This window comes from Hyperolius riggenbachi, chromosome 6 (genome assembly GCF_040937935.1).
Source record: "Hyperolius riggenbachi isolate aHypRig1 chromosome 6, aHypRig1.pri, whole genome shotgun sequence".
Taxonomy (NCBI): Eukaryota; Metazoa; Chordata; class Amphibia; order Anura; family Hyperoliidae; genus Hyperolius; species Hyperolius riggenbachi.
Window position 1 is genome coordinate 1,316,155 of NC_090651.1, and position 20,001 is coordinate 1,336,155.

At 52.1% G+C, this 20,001-nt stretch overlaps 2 protein-coding genes across 2 annotated transcripts in view; one reads left to right on the forward strand and one right to left on the reverse strand.

The window, feature by feature from the left end:
- Positions 1 to 14,199, reverse strand: part of CLCN6 (chloride voltage-gated channel 6) — a 282,298-nt gene extending 268,099 nt beyond the window's left edge. The window contains exon 1 of the mRNA XM_068238749.1: positions 14,104 to 14,199. Coding sequence (XP_068094850.1) covers positions 14,104 to 14,172 — 69 coding nt within the window. The 5' untranslated portion in view covers positions 14,173 to 14,199. The remainder of the gene's footprint in view (positions 1 to 14,103) is intronic.
- MTHFR (methylenetetrahydrofolate reductase) overlaps positions 14,182 to 20,001 on the forward strand; it is a 43,124-nt gene continuing 37,304 nt past the window's right edge. The window contains exon 1 of the mRNA XM_068238750.1: positions 14,182 to 14,330. The gene's annotated coding sequence lies outside the window, so the exon portion shown is untranslated. The remainder of the gene's footprint in view (positions 14,331 to 20,001) is intronic.

Genomic DNA, 20,001 nt, shown 5'->3' on the forward strand with positions numbered 1-20,001 from the left:
ACTACACCCTGCTGCACTACATCCATCCTGCTGCACTACACCCTGCTGCACTACACCCTGCTGCACGACACCCTGCTGCACTACACCCTGCTGCACTACACCCTGCTGCACTACATCCATCCTGCTGCACTACATCCATCCTGCTGCACTACATCCATCCTGCTGCACTACATCCATCCTGCTGCCCTACACCCTGCTGCCCTACACCCATCATGCTGCCCTACATCACACTGCACCCTGCTGCACTGCACCCTGCTGCACTGCACCCTGCTCCCCTGCTGCACTACACACTGCTGCACTACACCTTGCTGCACTACACTCTGCTGCACTACATCCATCCTGCTGCACTACACCCTGCTGCACTACACTCTGCTGCACTACATCCATCCTGCTGCCCTACACCCTGCTGCACTGCACCCTGCTGCACGACACCCTGCTGCACGACACCCTGCTGCACTACACTCTGCTGCACTACACTCTGCTGCACTACACTCTGCTGCACTACACTCTGCTGCACTACACTCTGCTGCCCTAAACCCTAAACTCTGCTGCCCTACACTCTGCTGCCCTACACCCTGCTGCCCTACACCCTGCTGCGCTACACCCTGCTGCGCTACACCCTGCTGCGCTACACCCTGCTGCGCTACACCCTGCTGCGCTACACCCTGCTGCGCTACACCCTGCTGCGCTACACTCTGCTGCGCTACACCCTGCTGCACTACACCCTGCTGCACTACATCCTTCTGCACTACACCCTGCTGCCCTACACCCTGCTGCCCTACACCCTGCTGCCCTACACCCTGCTGCACTACATCCATCCTGCTGCACTATACCCTGCTGCACTACACCCTGCTGCACTACATCCTGCTGCCCTACACCCTGCTGCACTACTGCACTACACTCTGCTGCCCTACACCCTGCTGCCCTACACCCTGCAGCACTACACCCTGCTGCCCTACACCCTGCTGCCCTACACCCTGCTGCCCTACACCCTGCTGCCCTGCACCCTGCTGCTCTACACCCTGCTGCACTACACCCTGCTGCCCTGCACCCTGCTGCACTACACCCTGCTGCCCTACACCCTGCTGCCCTACACCCTGCTGCCCTACACCCTGCTGCTCTACACCCTGCTGCACTGCACCCTGCTGCACTACACACTGCTGCACTACACTCTGCTGCACTACATCCATCCTGCTGCACTACACCCTGCTGCACTACACTCTGCTGCACTACATCCATCCTGCTGCCCTACACCCTGCTGCACTGCACCCTGCTGCACTACACTCTGCTGCCCTACACCCTGCTGCCCTGCTGCCCTACACCCTGCTGCCCTACACTCTGCTGCCCTACACTCTGCTAACCTACACTCTGCTGCCCTACACCCTGCAGCCCTACACCCTGCTTCCCTACACCCTGCTGCACTACACCCTGCTGCACTACATCCTGCTGCACTACATCCTGCTGCACTACATCCTGCTGCACTACACTCTGCTGCACTACACCCTGCAGCACTACACCCTGCTGCCCTACACTCTGCTGCCCTACACCCTGCTGCCCTACACCCTGCTGCACTACACTCTGCTGCCCTACACACTGCTGCACTACACCCTGCTGCACTACACTCTGCTGCACTACATCCATCCTGCTGCCCTACACCCTGCTGCACTACACCCTGCTGCCCTACACCCATCATGCTGCCCTACATCACACTGCACCCTGCTGCACTGCACCCTGCTGCACTGCACCCTGCTCCCCTGCTGCACTACACACTGCTGCACTACACCTTGCTGCACTACACTCTGCTGCACTACATCCATCCTGCTGCACTACACCCTGCTGCACTACACTCTGCTGCACTACATCCATCCTGCTGCCCTACACCCTGCTGCACTGCACACTGCTGCACTACACCCTGCTGCACTACATCCATCCTGCTGCACTACACCCTGCTGCACTACACCCTGCTGCACGACACCCTGCTGCACTACACCCTGCTGCACTACACCCTGCTGCACTACATCCATCCTGCTGCACTACATCCATCCTGCTGCACTACATCCATCCTGCTGCCCTACACCCTGCTGCACTACACCCTGCTGCCCTACACCCATCATGCTGCCCTACATCACACTGCACCCTGCTGCACTGCACCCTGCTGCACTGCACCCTGCTCCCCTGCTGCACTACACACTGCTGCACTACACCTTGCTGCACTACACTCTGCTGCACTACATCCATCCTGCTGCACTACACCCTGCTGCACTACACTCTGCTGCACTACATCCATCCTGCTGCCCTACACCCTGCTGCACTGCACACTGCTGCACTACACCCTGCTGCACTACATCCATCCTGCTGCACTACACCCTGCTGCACGACACCCTGCTGCACGACACCCTGCTGCACTACACCCTGCTGCACTACACCCTGCTGCACTACATCCATCCTGCTGCACTACATCCATCCTGCTGCACTACATCCATCCTGCTGCACTACACCCTGCTGCACTACACTCTGCTGCACTACATCCATCCTGCTGCACTACACCCTGCTGCACTACACTCTGCTGCACTACATCCATCCTGCTGCACTACACCCTGCTGCACTACACTCTGCTGCACTACATCCATCCTGCTGCACTACACCCTGCTGCACTACACTCTGCTGCACTACATCCATCCTGCTGCCCTACACCCTGCTGCACTGCACACTGCTGCACTACACCCTGCTGCACTACATCCATCCTGCTGCACTACACCCTGCTGCACTACACCCTGCTGCACGACACCCTGCTGCACTACACCCTGCTGCACTACACCCTGCTGCACTACATCCATCCTGCTGCACTACATCCATCCTGCTGCACTACACCCTGCTGCACTACACCCTGCTGCACTACACCCTGCTGCACTACACCCTGCTGCACTACACCCTGCTGCACTACACCCTGCTGCCCTACACTCTGCTGCCCTACACTCTGCTGCCCTACACTCTGCTGCCCTACACTCCTACACTCTGCTGCCCTACACACTGCTGCACTACACCCTGCTGCACTACACCCTGCTGCACTACACTCTGCTGCACTACACTCTGCTGCACTACACTCTGCTGCACTACACTCTGCTGCACTACACTCTGCTGCACTACACTCTGCTGCACTACACTCTGCTGCACTACACTCTGCTGCACTACAACCTGCTGCACTACACCCTGCTGCACTACACCCTGCTGCACTACACTCTGCTGCCCTACACACTGCTGCACTACACCCTGCTGCACTACACTCTGCTGCCCTACACACTGCTGCACTACACTCTGCTGCACTACACCCTGCTGCCCTACACACTGCTGCACTACACTCTGCTGCACTACATCCATCCTGCTACCCTACACCCTGCTGCACTACACCCTGCTGCCCTACACCCATCATGCTGCCCTACATCACACTACACCCTGCTGCACTCAGTGACTAATGTGGGTGCCGGCAAAAGCCAGAGCTCAAGTTACAAAGTAAAAAGGTAGGCCCCTGTGATGCAACCCCTGGGGGGGGGGGGATAGCCGGAGCCCGGATTGTGTGTTTCTCGAGTTCCGACACATTGGGCTCTATTCACAGTAACATGGGCGGTAACCATTTTTTTTGGTTGAAAAATTACCTGCAGTGAAAATCACCGACTTTTTGGAGTATTCACTAAAAATTTTCCGAGTGTGATAAATATTCGATAAAAGTGCGGTAAAACGGTAAACGGTCGATAATTGTTTGGTAATGCTGCGGTAAATGTGTTCAGTGTTCGGTAATTGGTCGGTAGGATGTGCGAAAATAAAGCTTTGTTTGACCACTGTAGGGCAGCCCATATGCTTGCCGCCCATTACAGAGAGATGACCCAGGAAAGCCTGTCACATGTACAGGGGACCTGAACTCTTGCACAAGACAGAGGGGAAACCTATAGAAATCCACCCTGTGTGTATTTAGAGAGTTTAGCCTGTCTAATCCCCCCTCATCTGTAACTAAACACAACTTTAATTTGAGCTCTCAGCTGTGCCAGCTGGCTGCCTCAGCAGAGCAGCTAATGTGTAAACACAGGATGTTAACAATATGTCTGCTTCCATGAAAGCAGGAAGTACACACACTGCAGATTTATTGCAGGATCTGTATCAGCTGTAACAAAGAAATGTTTTTCTTAAAAGGTTATTATGCTGTTGCTTATATTTTACAACAGAGAGGAATTTCCTCCTCGCCATCTATAAAATCATCTAAAAGACTGTATGAGGTCTGATAGTGCGCCATGAGATTAGACACTTCTCTGCCTTCTGTGTAAAACTGACATAAACTCCAGCAAACAAAGCTCAGAAGGCTCCATCCTGAAGTCCAACAGCAGAGAAGGGAAAGTTATCACCTGCCATGTGTGAGACAAAATCCTTAATTATCACTAATTATCCGCACATTTATTTCAAAGCGGAGGAAATGTAGTCACTTTTTACGGCACATTTAGGCCCTGTTTCCACGTCACGCAGACAAACTGACTCCAATGAATGCCTATGGGAAAATCTGCATCAGAAAAATTGCGTTTAGTGGAAACAGCCCATAGGCCACGATTGTGTTCGGTGAAGTAAATCCGTGCAGGAAGACTCCGCGTATTTCAGACTTCTGGGTGGTCATTCATAAAGTGTTGCCAGTTGCGATAGCAGAACGGAGATTTCCCGCTGTAGGCTGGCGGTAGGCTGGCGGAAACACACAAGCTGGCAGAGTCCCTCAGTGCGGCTGCTTGGGAGGTCTGTCCCATTCACTGCACTGTATTCCGAACGCTTCTCGCCACATCAGCGGTAGCGGTAATCCCCGTCCGCATACCGCTTGCTCTAATTTTTATGAATTTAAATGTTGTTACATTTGTTACAATAATCAGCGCACTGATGATTTATCGCTCTGCTCGGGAATGTCAGCTTTTCATGCGGAAAGAGCCTTTATGAATGCAGAATTTGCTATGTGCTCGCTAAAGTCAGCTGTTTTCTGCCTTTCTGCATGTAGGAATGCTTTATGAATTGAGGCCATAGACATTCATTGGAGTCAGTATTTCTGCATCCGATCTGTGTGTAGTGGAAACCGGCCCTCATAGATTCAGGGCAAATATAACAAACATGCACATCTAAAGGGCTCTTTTCGCAGGTGAATAACTGCAAAGTGGGGTGTGCGTAATTATTCAGCCCCCTGAGTCAATACTTTGTAGAACCACCTTTTGCTGCAATTACAGCTGCCAGTCTTTTAGGATATGTCTCTCAGTCAGCGCTGCGTAATATGTTAGCGCTTTATAAATTCAATAAATAATAATAATAAAGGGCTGTGGGGATGCCTCTTACTATTGTAACGCCCCCCCCTGCAGGGAACAGCATGGTGACAGCACAGACCTTATTACACGCTGCAGGGAACAGCCTGGTGACAGCACAGACCTTATTACACACTGCAGGGAACAGCATGGTGACAGCACAGACATTATTACACACTGCAGGGAACAGCCTGGTGACAGCACAGACATGATTACACACTGCAGGGAACAGCATGGTGACAGCACAGACATTATTACACACTGCAGGGAACAGCCTGGTGACAGCACAGACATTATTACACACTGCAGGGAACAGCATGGTGACAGCACAGACATTATTACACACTGCAGGGAACAGCCTGGTGACAGCACAGACATTATTACACACTGCAGGGAACAGCCTGGTGACAGCACAGACATTATTACACACTGCAGGGAACAGCCTGGTGACAGCACAGACATTATTACACACTGCAGGGAACAGCATGGTGACAGCACAGACATTATTACACACTGCAGGGAACAGCATGGTGATAGCACAGACATTATTACACACTGCAGGGAACAGCATGGTGACAGCACAGACATTATTACACACTGCAGGGAACAGCATGGTGACAGCACAGACATTATTACACACTGCAGGGAACAGCATGGTGACAGCACAGACATTATTACACACTGCAGGGAACAGCATGGTGACAGCACAGACATTATTACACACTGCAGGGCACAGCATGGTGACAGCACAGACATTATTACACCCTGCAGGGAACAGCATGGTGACAGCACATACCTTATTACACACTGCAGGGAACAGCATGGTGACAGCACAGGCATTATTACACACTGCAGGGAACAGCATGGTGACAGCACAGACATTATTACACACTGCAGGGAACAGCATGGTGACAGCACAGACATTATTACACGCTGCAGGGAACAGCCTGGTGACAGCACAGACCTTATTACACGCTGCAGGGAACAGCATGGTGACAGCACAGACATTATTACACACTGCAGGGAACAGCATGGTGACAGCACAGACATTATTACACACTGCAGGGAACAGCCTGGTGACAGCACAGACATTATTACACACTGCAGGGAACAGCATGGTGACAGCACAGACATTATTACACACTGCAGGGAACAGCATGGTGACAGCACAGACATTATTACACACTGCAGGGAACAGCATGGTGACAGCACAGACATTATTACACACTGCAGGGAACAGCATGGTGACAGCACAGACATTATTACACACTGCAGGGAACAGCCTGGTGACAGCACAGACATTATTACACACTGCAGGGAACAGCATGGTGATAGCACAGACATTATTACACACTGCAGGGAACAGCATGGTGACAGCACAGACATTATTACACGCTGCAGGGAACAGCATGGTGACAGCACAGACATTATTACACACTGCAGGGAACAGCATGGTGACAGCACAGACATTATTACACGCTGCAGGGAACAGCATGGTGACAGCACAGACATTATTACACACTGCAGGGAACAGCATGGTGACAGCACAGGCATTATTACACACTGCAGGGAACAGCATGGTGACAGCACAGACATTATTACACACTGCAGGGAACAGCCTGGTGACAGCACAGACATTATTACACACTGCAGGGAACAGCATAGACATTATTACACACTGCAGGGAACAGCATGGTGACAGCACAGACATTATTACACGCTGCAGGGAACAGCATGGTGACAGCACAGACATTATTACACACTGCAGGGAACAGCATGGTGACAGCACAGGCATTATTACACACTGCAGGGAACAGCATGGTGACAGCACAGACATTATTACACACTGCAGGGAACAGCCTGGTGACAGCACATGCCTTATTACACACTGCAGGGAACAGCATAGTGACAGCACAGACATTATTACACACTGCAGGGAACAGCATGGTGATAGCACAGACCTTATTACACACTGCAGGGAACAGCATGGTGACAGCACAGACCTTATTACACGCTGCAGGGAACAGCATGGTGACAGCACAGACCTTATTACATGCTGCAGGGAACAGCATGGTGACAGCACAGACATTATTACACACTGCAGGGAACAGCATGGTGACAGCACAGACATTATTACACACTGCAGGGAACAGCCTGGTGACAGCACAGACATTATTACACACTGCAGGGAACAGCATGGTGACAGCACAGACATTATTACACACTGCAGGGAACAGCATGGTGACAGCACAGACATTATTACACACTGCAGGGAACAGCATGGTGACAGCACAGACATTATTACACACTGCAGGGAACAGCCTGGTGACAGCACAGACATTATTACACACTGCAGGGAACAGCATGGTGACAGCACAGACATTATTACACGCTGCAGGGAACAGCCTGGTGACAGCACAGACCTTATTACACGCTGCAGGGAACAGCATGGTGACAGCACAGACATTATTACACACTGCAGGGAACAGCATGGTGACAGCACAGACATTATTACACACTGCAGGGAACAGCCTGGTGACAGCACAGACATTATTACACACTGCAGGGAACAGCATGGTGACAGCACAGACATTATTACACACTGCAAGGAACAGCATGGTGACAGCACAGACATTATTACACACTGCAGGGAACAGCATGGTGACAGCACAGACATTATTACACACTACAGGGAACAGCCTGGTGACAGCATAGACATTATTACACACTGCAGGGAACAGCATGGTGACAGCACAGGCATTATTACACACTGCAGGGAACAGCATGGTGACAGCACAGGCATTATTACACACTGCAGGGAACAGCATGGTGACAGCACAGACATTACTACACACTGCAGGGAACAGCATGGTGACAGCACAGACATTATTACACACTGCAGGGAACAGCATGGTGACAGCACAGACATTATTACACACTGCAGGGAACAGCATGGTGACAGCACAGACATTATTACACACTGCAGGGAACAGCATGGTGACAGCACAGGCCTTATTACACACTGCAGGGAACAGCCTGGTGACAGCACAGACATTATTACACACTGCAGGGAACAGCCTGGTGACAGCACAGACATTATTACACACTGCAGGGAACAGCCTGGTGACAGCACAGACATTATTACACACTGCAGGGAACAGCCTGGTGACAGCACAGACATTATTACACACTGCAGGGAACAGCATGGTGACAGCACAGACATTATTACACACTGCAGGGAACAGCCTGGTGACAGCACAGACATTATTACACACTGCAGGGAACAGCATGGTGACAGCACAGACATTATTACACACTGCAGGGAACAGCATGGTGACAGCACAGACCTTATTACACGCTGCAGGGAACAGCATGGTGACAGCACAGACATTATTACACACTGCAGGGAACAGCATGGTGACAGCACAGACATTATTACACACTGCAGGGAACAGCATGGTGACAGCACAGACATTATTACACGCTGCAGGGAACAGCATGGTGACAGCACAGACATTATTACACCCTGCAGGGAACAGCATGGTGACAGCACAGACATTATTACACACTGCAGGGAACAGCATGGTGACAGCACAGACATTATTACACACTGCAGGGAACAGCATGGTGACAGCACAGACATTATTACACGCTGCAGGGAACAGCATGGTGACAGCACAGACATTATTACACGCTGCAGGGAACAGCATGGTGACAGCACAGACATTATTACACACTGCAGGGAACAGCATAGACATTATTACACACTGCAGGGAACAGCATGGTGACAGCACAGACATTATTACACGCTGCAGGGAACAGCATGGTGACAGCACAGACATTATTACACACTGCAGGGAACAGCATGGTGACAGCACAGACATTATTACACACTGCAGGGAACAGCATGGTGACAGCACAGACATTATTACACACTGCAGGGAACAGCATGGTGACAGCACAGACATTATTACACACTGCAGGGAACAGCATGGTGACAGCACAGACATTATTACACACTGCAGGGAACAGCATGGTGACAGCACAGACATTATTACACACTGCAGGGAACAGCATGGTGACAGCACAGACATTATTACACACTGCAGGGAACAGCATGGTGACAGCACAGGCATTATTACACACTACAAGGAACAGCCTGGTGACAGCACAAACCTTATTACACACTGCAGGGAACAGCATGGTGACAGCACAGACATTATTACACACTGCAGGGAACAGCCTGGTGACAGCACAGACCTTATTACACACTGCAGGGAACAGCATGGTGACAGCACAGACATTATTACACGCTGCAGGGAACAGCATGGTGACAGCACAGACATGATTACACACTGCAGGGAACAGCCTGGTGACAGCACAGACATTATTACATGCTGCAGGGAACAGCATGGTGACAGCACAGACATTATTACACACTGCAGGGAACAGCCTGGTGACAGCACAGACATTATTACACACTGCAGGGAACAGCATGGTGACAGCACAGACCTTATTACACACTGCAGGGAACAGCATGGTGACAGCACAGACCTTATTACACACTGCAGGGAACAGCATGGTGACAGCACAGACATTATTACACACTGCAGGGAACAGCATGGTGACAGCACAGACATTATTACACCCTGCAGGGAACAGCATGGTGACAGCACAGACATTATTACACGCTGCAGGGAACAGCATGGTGACAGCACAGACATTATTACACACTGCAGGGAACAGCATGGTGACAGCACAGACATTATTACACGCTGCAGGGAACAGCATGGTGACAGCACAGACATTATTACACGCTGCAGGGAACAGCATGGTGACAGCACAGACCTTATTACACACTGCAGGGAACAGCCTGGTGACAGCACAGACCTTATTACACGCTGCAGGGAACAGCATGGTGACAGCACAGACATTATTACACACTGCAGGGAACAGCATGGTGACAGCACAGACATTATTACACACTGCAGGGAACAGCCTGGTGACAGCACAGACATTATTACACACTGCAGGGAACAGCATGGTGACAGCACAGACATTATTACACACTGCAAGGAACAGCATGGTGACAGCACAGACATTATTACACACTGCAGGGAACAGCATGGTGACAGCACAGACATTATTACACACTACAGGGAACAGCCTGGTGACAGCATAGACATTATTACACACTGCAGGGAACAGCATGGTGACAGCACAGACATTATTACACGCTGCAGGGAACAGCATGGTGACAGCACAGACATTATTACACGCTGCAGGGAACAGCATGGTGACAGCACAGACCTTATTACACACTGCAGGGAACAGCCTGGTGACAGCACAGACCTTATTACACACTGCAGGGAACAGCCTGGTGACAGCACAGACCTTATTACACACTGCAGGGAACAGCCTGGTGACAGCACAGACATTATTACACACTGCAGGGAACAGCATGGTGACAGCACAGACATTATTACACACTGCAGGGAACAGCATGGTGACAGCACAGGCATTATTACACACTGCAGGGAACAGCCTGGTGACAGCACAGACATTATTACAAACTGCAGGGAACAGCCTGGTGACAGCACAGGCATTATTACACACTGCAGGGAACAGCATGGTGACAGCACAGGCATTATTACACACTGCAGGGAACAGCATGGTGACAGCACAGACATTATTACACACTGCAGGGAACAGCATGGTGACAGCACAGACATTATTACACACTGCAGGGAACAGCATGGTGACAGCACAGACATTATTACACACTGCAGGGAACAGCATGGTGACAGCACAGACATTATTACACACTGCAGGGCACAGCATGGTGACAGCACAGACATTATTACACACTGCAGGGAACAGCATGGTGACAGCACAGGCATTATTACACACTGCAGGGAACAGCATGGTGACAGCACAGACATTATTACACACTGCAGGGAACAGCATGGTGACAGCACAGACATTATTACACACTGCAGGGAACAGCCTGGTGACAGCACAGACATTATTACACACTGCAGGGCACAGCATGGTGACAGCACAGACATTATTACACACTGCAGGGAACAGCATGGTGACAGCACAGGCATTATTACACACTGCAGGGAACAGTATGGTGACAGCACAGACATTATTACACACTGCAGGGAACAGCCTGGTGACAGCACAGACATTATTACACACTGCAGGGAACAGCATGGTGACAGCACAGACATTATTACACACTGCAGGGAACAGCATGGTGACAGCACAGACATTATTACACACTGCAGGGAACAGCCTGGTGACAGCACAGACATTATTACACGCTGCAGGGAACAGCATGGTGACAGCACAGACATTATTACACGCTGCAGGGCACAGCATGGTGACAGCACAGACATTATTACACCCTGCAGGGAACAGCATGGTGACAGCACAGACATTATTACACGCTGCAGGGAACAGCATGGTGACAGCACAGACATTATTACACACTGCAGGGAACAGCATGGTGACAGCACAGGCATTGCTACACACTACAGGGAACAGCATGGTGACAGCACAGACATTATTACACACTGCAGGGAACAGCATGGTGACAGCACAGACATTATTACACACTGCAGGGAACAGCATGGTGACAGCACAGACCTTATTACACACTGCAGGGAACAGCATGGTGACAGCACAGACATTATTACACGCTGCAGGGAACAGCATGGTGACAGCACAGACATTATTACACGCTGCAGGGAACAGCATGGTGACAGCACAGACATTATTACACACTGCAGGGAACAGCATGGTGACAGCACAGACATTATTACACACTGCAGGGAACAGCATGGTGACAGCACAGACATTATTACACACTGCAGGGAACAGCATGGTGACAGCACAGACATTATTACACACTGCAGGGAACAGCATGGTGACAGCACAGACCTTATTACACACTGCAGGGAACAGCATGGTGACAGCACAGACATTATTACACACTGCAGGGAACAGCATGGTGACAGCACAGACATTATTACACACTGCAGGGAACAGCATGGTGACAGCACAGGCATTATTACACACTGCAGGGAACAGCATGGTGACAGCACAGGCATTATTACACACTGCAGGGAACAGCATGGTGACAGCACAGACATTACTACACACTGCAGGGAACAGCATGGTGACAGCACAGACATTATTACACACTGCAGGGAACAGCATGGTGACAGCACAGACATTATTACACACTGCAGGGAACAGCATGGTGACAGCACAGACATTATTACACACTGCAGGGAACAGCATGGTGACAGCACAGACATTATTACACGCTGCAGGGAACAGCATGGTGACAGCACAGACATTATTACACACTGCAGGGAACAGCATGGTGACAGCACAGGCATTATTACACACTACAGGGAACAGCATGGTGACAGCACAGACATTATTACACACTGCAGGGAACAGCATGGTGACAGCACAGACATTATTACACACTGCAGGGAACAGCCTGGTGACAGCACAGACATTATTACACACTGCAGGGAACAGCCTGGTGACAGCACAGACATTATTACACACTGCAGGGAACAGCCTGGTGACAGCACAGACATTATTACACACTGCAGGGAACAGCATGGTGACAGCACAGGCATTATTACACACTGCAGGGAACAGCATGGTGACAGCACAGGCATTATTACACACTGCTCTGCTGTTACCCAACAGGGTTTCATCAATGGACTTCAGTAAATTACCAAACTTCTGTCGCACCCGGGAAAATATCCATCAATTGGCAAATAAGTGTAACATACCGCATAGTACAGCATTGTGACCAGCGCCCCCTGGGGAAGGTTCAGGGGAGTGGGTGGGGCCTGGATAGAGACACCTGGGGAGGGAGGGGAGGGGATAGTTGGTGACCCCGAGCTGTGGCCCCCGGGATTATACCCAGAGCAGGGACAAGGTCCTCCAGCACCCAAGGCTGAGACACCAAAGTGCGCCCCTCCATCCCTCCCACCCCAGCCGTCACACAATGGCCCTGATTCACAAAGTGGTGATAACTCAGTTATCACGCCTAAAAGACTTTAGGCGTGATAAGCCGTGCAAAGCTGAGTTATCACCGATTTGTGCTGCTCTTCGCGCGAAGCTCCTGCGCAAAGTTTTGCACGCGTAGCGCACCGCGCTGTGCGCGCAAAGTCACATAGGGCTTAATGGACGCTGCGCGGGAGATCGCGCGAGTTTCTTCTTATCACGCCTAAACTGAGTTTAGGGGTGATAAAGGGCTTTTCACAGGCGTGCAAACACTTTGCACCGCTTTGTGAATCAAGCCCAATGATTGCTATTACACTAAGAGGTGCCCCAGGGCCCCCAACACCTTCATCTCTAGTTATCTGGCTTGCAGTCGCTGCCATGTATCCCCTTTTCTTATTCCTCCCTGATTCAAACACAATAGGGGAATGATTGCTGAGTGAGTTGTGCGCCCCCTCCTACACTGCGCCCTGAGGCTGGAGCCTCTCTTGCCTCTGCCTCCGCCCGGCCCTGATTATACCCGGGGGGGGGGGGGGGGGGGGGATTGTGCTGCCCGGATTATGTGACACCAAGAGGGGGGGGGGGGGGAGTAGGCGGGGCCCGGAAAGCCACACCTGGTGGGGGGGATTGTGCTGCCCCTATTATGTGTCCCCGGGAGGGGGGAGTGGCAGTAGCGCCCCTCAGTCTGGCTGCAGGAGGGGGGAGGTGGAGGGCAGTCACAAGGCAGGGGGCGGGGCCAGTCTCTCACCAGCTCCTCAGGGGTGCGGCTCTCTCTCTCCCCGCAGCAGCAGCACACAGCTCCGCAGCACGCCGCCATCTTGTGTCTCCGCCCCCCGGTCACATGACTCGGCACGTGTGTAACTCCGCCCACGCCGCGGCACGTGACCCTGTCTGCAGCTCTCGCCGCCCCTTCGTGACGTCACCGCAGATTCAACGCCGCACGCGCCGCCGGACCGACCGAGAGAAGCGGAGGAGGTGAGACCACCGGGGACCCCCCCCCCCCTCTATCTGCCCCGCCCCCCTCTATGTCCCCCTCCCCCACCCCACATACCCCGACCGGAGAGGGGAGACCACGTGCCACCCCGATATCCCTGCCCCGCCCCCCCATATCTGCCTCTCCGTACTCCCGTGTGCCCCGCAGCCTCTGCCCTCCTGTCTGTATGGGGGAGGGTGCCAGGACAATGCGGGGACTCCAGTCATCACTCTCTATTTATACATCATCTACAAATACATCATCACTATTTCCATCTCATTCATGCATACAGACTCCATGCAGCTTTCATACAGACTCCATACAGCTCTCCTACATGCATACAGACTCCATGCAGCTCTCCTACATGCATACGCACTCCATGCAGCTCTCCTACATGCGTACAGACTCCATGCAGCTCTCCTACATGCATACGCACTCCATGCAGCTCTCCTACATGCATACACACTCCATGCAGCTCTCCTACATGCGTACAGACTCCATGCAGCTCTCCTACATGCATACGCACTCCATGCAGCTCTCCTACATGCATACACACTCCATGCAGCTCTCATACATGCATACAGACTCCATGCAGCGCTCATACATGCATACACACTCCATGCAGCTCTCATACATGCATACACACTCCATGCAGCTCTCATACATGCATACACACTCCATGCAGCTCTCCTACATGCATATTGACTCCATGCAGCTCTCCTACATGCATACAGACTCCATGCGGCTCTCCTACATGCATACACACTCCATGCAGCTCTCCTACATGCATACACACTCCATGCAGCTCTCCTACATGCATACAGACTCCGTGCAGCTCTCCTACATGCATACAGACTCCGTGCAGCTCTCCTACATGCATACACACTCCATGCAGCTCTCCTACATGCATACAGACTCCACACAGCTCTCCTACATGCATACAGACTCCATGCAGCTGTCCTACATGCATACACACTCCATGCAGCTCTCCTACATGCATACAGACTCCGTGCGGCTCTCCTACATGCATACACACTCCATGCAGCTCTCCTACATGCATACAGACTCCGTGCAGCTCTCCTACATGCATACAGACTCCGTGCAGCTCTCCTACATGCATACACACTCCTTGCAGCTCTCCTACATGCGTACACACTCCATGCAGCTCTCATACATGCATACAGACTCCATGCAGCTGTCCACTGTCACTACCAGTTGTTGGCTTGCAGTGTGGGGATTTAAACGATATCCGCTGTCACTGCCAGTTGTTGGGTCGCAGTGTGAGGATCTGTGCGATCTCCGCAGTCACTGACAGTTGTTGGCTCGCAGTGTGTGGATCTGTGCGATCTCCGCTGTCACTGCCAGTTGTTGGCTCGCAGTGTGGGAATCTGTGCGATCTCCACTGTCACTGCCAGTTGTTGGCTCGCAGTGTGGGAATCTGTGCGATCTCCACTGTCACTGCCAGTTGTTGGCTCGCAGTGTGAGGATCTGTTCGATCTCAGCTGTCACTGCCAGTTGTTGGCTAGCAGTGTGAGGATCTGTGCGATATCCGCTGTCACTGCCAGTTGTTGGCTCCCAGTGTGAGGATCTGTGCGATCTCAGCTGTCACTGCCAGTTGTTGGCTCGCAGTGTGAGGATCTGTGCGATCTCAGCTGTCACTGCCAGTTGTTGGCTCGCAGTGTGAGGATCTGTATGATCTCTGCAGTCACTGACAGTTGTTGGCTCGCAGTGTAAGGATCTGTGCGATCTCAGCTGTCACTGCCAGTTGTTGGCTCGCAGTGTGAGGATCTGTGCGATCTCCACTGTCACTGCCAGTTGTTGGCTCGCAGTGTGGGAATCTGTGCAATCTCAGCTGTCACTGCCAGTTGTTGGCTCGCAGTGTGGGGATCTGTGCGATCTCCACTGTCACTGCCAGTTGTTGGCTCGCAGTGTGAGGATCTGTTCGATCTCAGCTGTCACTGCCAGTTGTTGGCTAGCAGTGTGAGGATCTGTGCGATATCCGCTGTCACTGCCAGTTGTTGGCTCCCAGTGTGAGGATCTGTGCGATCTCAGCTGTCACTGCCAGTTGTTGGCTAGCAGTGTGAGGATCTGTGCGATATCCGCTGTCACTGCCAGTTGTTGGCTCGCAGTGTGAGGATCTGTGCGATCTCCGCTGTCACTGCCAGTTGTTGGCTCGCAGTGTGAGGATCTGTGCGATCTCAGCTTTCACTGCCAGTTGTTGGCTCGCAGTGTGAGGATCTGTGCGATCTCAGCTGTCACTGCCAGTTGTTGGCTAGCAGTGTAAGGATCTGTGCGATCTCAGCTGTCACTGCCAGTTGTTGGCTGGCAGTGTGAGGATCTGTGCGATCTCAGCTGTCACTGCCAGTTGTTGGCTAGCAGTGTAAGGATCTGTGCGATCTCAGCTGTCACTGCCAGTTGTTGGCTCGCAAAGTGGGGATCTGTGCGATCTCCTCTGTCACTGCCAGTTGTTGGCTCGCAGTGTGAGGATCTGTATGATCTCTGCAGTCACTGCCAGTTGTTGGGTCGCAGTGTGAGGATCTGTGCGATCTCAGCTGTCACTGCCAGTTGTTGGCTCCCAGTGTGAGGATCTGTGCGATCTCAGCTGTCACTGCCATTTGTTTGCTAGCAGTGTGAGGATCTGTGCGATCTCAGCTGTCACTGCCATTTGTTTGCTCGCAGTGTGAGGATCTGTGCGATCTCAGCTGTCACTGCCAGTTGTTGGCTCGCAGTGTGAGGATCTGTGCGATCTCAGCTGTCACTGCCAGTTGTTGGCTAGCAGTGTGAGGATCTGTGCGATATCTGCTGTCACTGCCAGTTGTTGGGTCGCAGTGTGAGGATCTGTGCGATCTCAGCTGTCACTGCCAGTTGTTGGCTCGCAGTGTGAGGATCTGTGCGATCTCAGCTGTCACTGCCAGTTGTTGGCTCGCAGTGTGTGGATCTGTGCGATCTCCGCTGTCACTGCCAGTTGTTGGCTCGCAGTGTGAGGATCTGTGCGATATCAGCTGTCACTGACAGTTGTTGGCTCGCAGTGTGGGGATCTGTGCGATCTCCGCTGTCACTGCCAGTTGTTGGCTCGCAGTGTGAGGATCTGTGCGATATCAGCTGTCACTGACAGTTGTTGGCTCGCAGTGTGAGGATCTGTACGATATCAGCTGTCACTGCCAGTTGTTGGCTCGCAGTGTGGGGATCTGTACGATCTCAGCGGTCACTGCCAGTTGTTGGCTCGCAGTGTGGGGATCTGTACGATCTCAGCTGTCACTGCCAGTTGTTGGCTCGCAGTGTGGGGATCTGTATGATCTCAGCTGTCACTGCCAGTTGTTAGCTCGCAGTGTGAGGATCTGTGCGATCTCAGCTGTCACTGCCAGTTGTTGGCTCGCTCGCAGTGTGGGGATCTCTGCTGTCACTGCCAGTTGTTGGCTCGCAGTGTGAGGATCTGTGCGATCTCCACTGTCACTGCCAGTTGTTGGGTCGCAGTGTGAGGATCTGTGCAATCTCAGCTGTCACTGCCAGTTGTTGGCTCGCAGTGTGGGGATCTGTGCGATCTCAGCTGTCACTGCCAGTTGTTGGCTCGCAGTGTGGGGATCTGTGCGATCTCTGCTGTCACTGCCAGTTGTTGGCTCGCAGTGTGGGGATCTGTGCGATCTCAGCTGTCACTGCCAGTTGTTGGCTCGCAGTGTGAGGATCTGTGCAATCTCAGCTGTCACTGCCAGTTGTTGACTCGCAGTGTGGGGATCTGTGCGATCTCAGCTGTCACTGCCAGTTGTTGGCTCGCAGTGTGAGGATCTGTGCGATCTCCACTGTCACTGCCAGTTGTTGGGTCGCAGTGTGAGGATCTGTGCAATCTCAGCTGTCACTGCCAGTTGTTGGCTCGCAGTGTGGGGATCTGTGCGATCTCAGCTGTCACTGCCAGTTGTTGGCTCGCAGTGTGGGGATCTGTGCGATCTCTGCTGTCACTGCCAGTTGTTGGCTCGCAGTGTGGGGATCTGTGCGATCTCAGCTGTCACTGCCAGTTGTTGGCTCGCAGTGTGAGGATCTGTGCAATCTCAGCTGTCACTGCCAGTTGTTGACTCGCAGTGTGGGGATCTGTGCGATCTCAGCTGTCACTGCCAGTTGTTGGCTCGCAGTGTGAGGATCTGTGCGATCTCAGCTTTCACTGCCAGTTGTTGGCTCGCAGTGTGAGGATCTGTGCGATCTCAGCTGTCACTGCCAGTTGTTGGCTCGCAGTGTGAGGATCTGTGCGATCTCAGCTGTCACTGCCAGTTGTTGGCTCGCAGTGTGAGGATCTGTGCGATCTCCGCTGTCACTGCCAGTTGTTGGCTCGCAGTGTGAGGATCTGTGCGATCTCAGCTTTCACTGCCAGTTGTTGGCTCGCAGTGTGAGGATCTGTGCGATCTCAGCTGTCACTGCCAGTTGTTGGCTAGCAGTGTAAGGATCTGTGCGATCTCAGCTGTCACTGCCAGTTGTTGGCTCGCAGTGTGAGGATCTGTGCGATCTCAGCTGTCACTGCCAGTTGTTGGCTCGCAGTGTTATTGCCTGTTGGAATTCGGATGTTCAGAGTGCCAGAAAATCTATAATAGTGTTGCTCCGCCTGACTTGGCACAATGTGGCTGACTTTTGCTCTACTTTCCGCACTGATCTCTGTAATCTGTAGCTGAGGTACAATCTAATCCAGCTAATCCAGTCTGGCTTCAGTCAGAGCACCTGATCTGCATGCTTGTTCAGGGGCTGTGGCTAAAAGTATTAGAGACACAGGATCAGCAAGAGACAGGCACCTGGTATTATTTTAAAAGGAAACATCCATATCCTTCTCAGTTTAGGTTCCCTTGAAGTCACATAAAATAACTCCTCACATGGTGGTCGGGTCAGTAGGATTGAAAATAGCTTTTTTTTCTGCACTAATTTTAAAGTACTGCGCCAATTACGGTTTTATACAAATTTATGCAGCTTAAGGCCTGATTCACATTAGTGTTAAAAAGCGGATCGGAAGGGAACTGATCCTAACGGATACAATGTTATCCTATGGATCCGCTCACATTGGTCCGTCCCGCACGATCCGCTGAGCAGGCTGCAGGTTTCCTCCCTGCAGCAATTGTTCCGGACAGCTGAGCCCAGCGGAATGTGAGCAGAAGCGCTGCATTGTGGGCAATGAGAAAATAACTGGTGAAGAAACAGGAACGTTCTATCCAGCAAAATCCGCGGAAACGGAATGGAAGCAGCTGAACGGCAACATTGTATCCAGCAAAATCTGCGGAAACGGAACGGAAGCAGCTGAACAGCAACATTGTATCCAGCAAAATCTGCGGAAACGGAACGGAAGCAGCTGAACGGCAACATTGTATCCAGCAAAATCCGCGGAGACGGAACAGAAGCAGCTGAGCAGCAACATTGTATCCAGCAAAATCTGCGGAAACGGAACGGAAGCAGCTGAACGGCAACATTCTATCCAGCAAAATCCGCGGAGACGGAACGGAAGCAGCTGAGCAGCAACATTGTATCCAGTAAAATCCACGGAGACAGAACGAAAGCAGCTGAACGGCAACATTGTATCCAGCAAAATCCGCGGAGACGGAACGGAAGCAGCTGAGCGGCAACATTGTATCCAGTAAAATCCACGGAGACAGAACGAAAGCAGCTGAACGGCAACATTGTATCCAGCAAAATCCGCGGAGACGG